General features: G+C 50.8%; 1 protein-coding gene across 1 annotated transcript in view; it reads right to left on the reverse strand.

Annotated features, from left to right (window-relative positions):
* LOC121925862 (WASH complex subunit 2-like) overlaps window positions 1-2,040 on the reverse strand; it is a 65,837-nt gene extending 63,797 nt beyond the window's left edge. The window contains exons 1-2 of the mRNA XM_042458435.1: window positions 1,832-2,040; window positions 232-1,342 (exon numbers count right to left, since the gene is read on the reverse strand). Coding sequence (XP_042314369.1) covers window positions 232-1,342; window positions 1,832-2,040 — 1,320 coding nt within the window. The remainder of the gene's footprint in view (window positions 1-231; window positions 1,343-1,831) is intronic.
* Window positions 2,041-2,281: the final 241 nt, after the last annotated feature.

A 2,281-nucleotide genomic window follows, 5' to 3' on the forward strand; every position in this document is an offset into this window, starting at 1 on the left:
TTAATATGTATTTTATGATGTAGATTCTTTTTACTGTTTTTACTGTTGATTAACGACATGTACACCGCTTTGATCGTTGGAAAAGCGGTTTATAAATAAACATTTATTATTATTTATTATACATCACTCCCAGATGCGGAGGGTGATGTCTAGAAGCGTTGTTGATCTTGTGCCCCCTTGTTTGTTGAGGTAGTACATGGTGGTAGTATTGTCCGTGAGCAATAGTACTACCTTGTTGGAAAGGATGCAACAGAAGGCCTTGAGAGCTTTCTCCACCGCGAGCATTTCTAAGGTGTTGATGTGGAGGGAAGCTTCTGTCTGGGACCACTTGTCCTTGATGGCAAATTCGAGGACATGGGCTCCCCATCCTAGTAAGGAGGCGTTTGTTGTAAGGGTGATGTCCGGCTGTGGGGGCGCGAAGGGCATGCCCACGCAGACGTTGTCGGGATCGAGCCACCAGTGCAAGAACCTCTGAACCTTCCTCAGGATGGTAAGTACCTTCCTTGGGGAGTCTCGCACAGGATCGAAGACGGACAGGAACCATGACTGCAACAGTCTGAAGCGCAGCCTGGCCCAGGGAGTGACGGTCGTGGAAGCCAGGTGGCCCATAGCGACTTGGACTGCATGTGCCCGGACCTTCCTCCGGTAAAGACAGTCCTTTAGAGCAGAGGTCAAGGCCTGGAATCTTGAGCGCGGGAGGAAGGCTTTCATCTCCTCGAAGTCCAGAGTCGTCCCGATGAAGTCCAGTCTCTTCATCGGGGAGAGGTGTGATTTTTCCAAATTGACCTGAAGGCCCAGGGCCTTTAGCAGAGAGAGTGAAAACTGAACATCCTGCAGAAGTGCCTCTCGGGATGGAGTGGTAAATAGCCAGTCATCCAGGTAGGGGAAGACAACTATCCCCTGTTGACGAAGGTATGCCACCACGGGGGCCATACACTTCGTGAAGACCCTCGGTGCTGTGGAAAGGGCAAATGGTAGAACCTTGTACTGGAAGATGTCTGTCCCGATGGTGAAGGCAAGGAACCGACGGTGACCTTCTCTTATGGAGATATGAAAATAAGCGTCCTTCAAATCTAAAGTGATGAACCAGGAGTCCTTCTGTAACAATGGCAGAATAGAAGCAAGAGTTACCATCCTGAAATGTTTGTAAACAATAAAAGAATTCAAATGGCGTAAGTCCAGGATAGGCCTGAGCCCAAAGTCCCTCTTTGGGACGGTAAAGTATCTTGAGAAGAAGCAGTATCGGGCCTGAGCAGGCTCCATGGGCTCGATAGCGCCTTTCTCTAAAAGGGAGCGCACTTTGTCGAGAAGGGTGTCCGAGGGTAAGGTGGAATTAATAGCTCTGGTGGGCGGGAGCTGTAGAAACTCAAGGGTATAACCCCGTCAGACGATGTCCAAAACCCAAGAGTCCCTTGTGATCGAAGCCCAGGTGTTAAAGAAAGGCTTCAATCTCTCGGAAAAAGAAGGAACGAAGTGCGCTGGAGAGCTTCAAAACCTGCGCTTGCCTTTGCCATCCTTTCTCTTGTAGCACTGCTGGTATCTGGGCTGGGATGTCTGTCACCGATCCGGCTGGGTGGATGGGGACTGGGACGGACGGTTCTGAGGCGGTCTGTCCTGAGGATGGTATTGGCAGTCTTGATGTTGAGACCGGTGCTGGGATTGTGGGTACCATGGACGTTGGCTGCCGTATCTCATACGAGGAGATTTAGAGGATGAGGACATCCCGTGTTTCCGTGCCGCCGTCTTCATTCGGTAACGGAAGCTTAATTTTTCATTGGTTTCTCTATTGAAGAGACCGGAGTTATCGAAAGGCATGTCCTCTATTGCCTACCTGGCCTGTGGAGTGAGGTCTGAAGAGCGCAGCCCTGCGTGGCGTCTCAGAGCTATCGAGCCCGACAAGATCTTGGAGGCACAGTCAGTAGAATGTCTGGCCGAGGTGATCTGCTGCTCTCCAATTAGGTAGACCTCATTGCGGAGGGCTGTCATGATCCGCTTCTTGTCATCCGGAAGCGCCGCGATGGTCAGGTCCATCTTCTCCATGAGGAGCAGGACATATGCTCCCACGCACGCCGCATAATTGGCAATCTTTATGTCCAACACGGCGGAAGCGTAAAATTTTTTCGCCAGTCAATCAATCTTTTCCCCTTCTTTGTCCATCGGAGAGGAAGCCTGACGAGGAGTAAAGGACGTCTGCGACCCCTCCACTATGGCAGAGTTTGGCTTAGGATGGTTAAAAAGCCAGGAAGGGCCCGATGGAGTGACCCTATAAAGATTCTCTATC

The sequence above is a fragment of the Sceloporus undulatus genome, chromosome 3, assembly GCF_019175285.1.
Source record: "Sceloporus undulatus isolate JIND9_A2432 ecotype Alabama chromosome 3, SceUnd_v1.1, whole genome shotgun sequence".
NCBI classification, from domain to species: Eukaryota; Metazoa; Chordata; class Lepidosauria; order Squamata; family Phrynosomatidae; genus Sceloporus; species Sceloporus undulatus.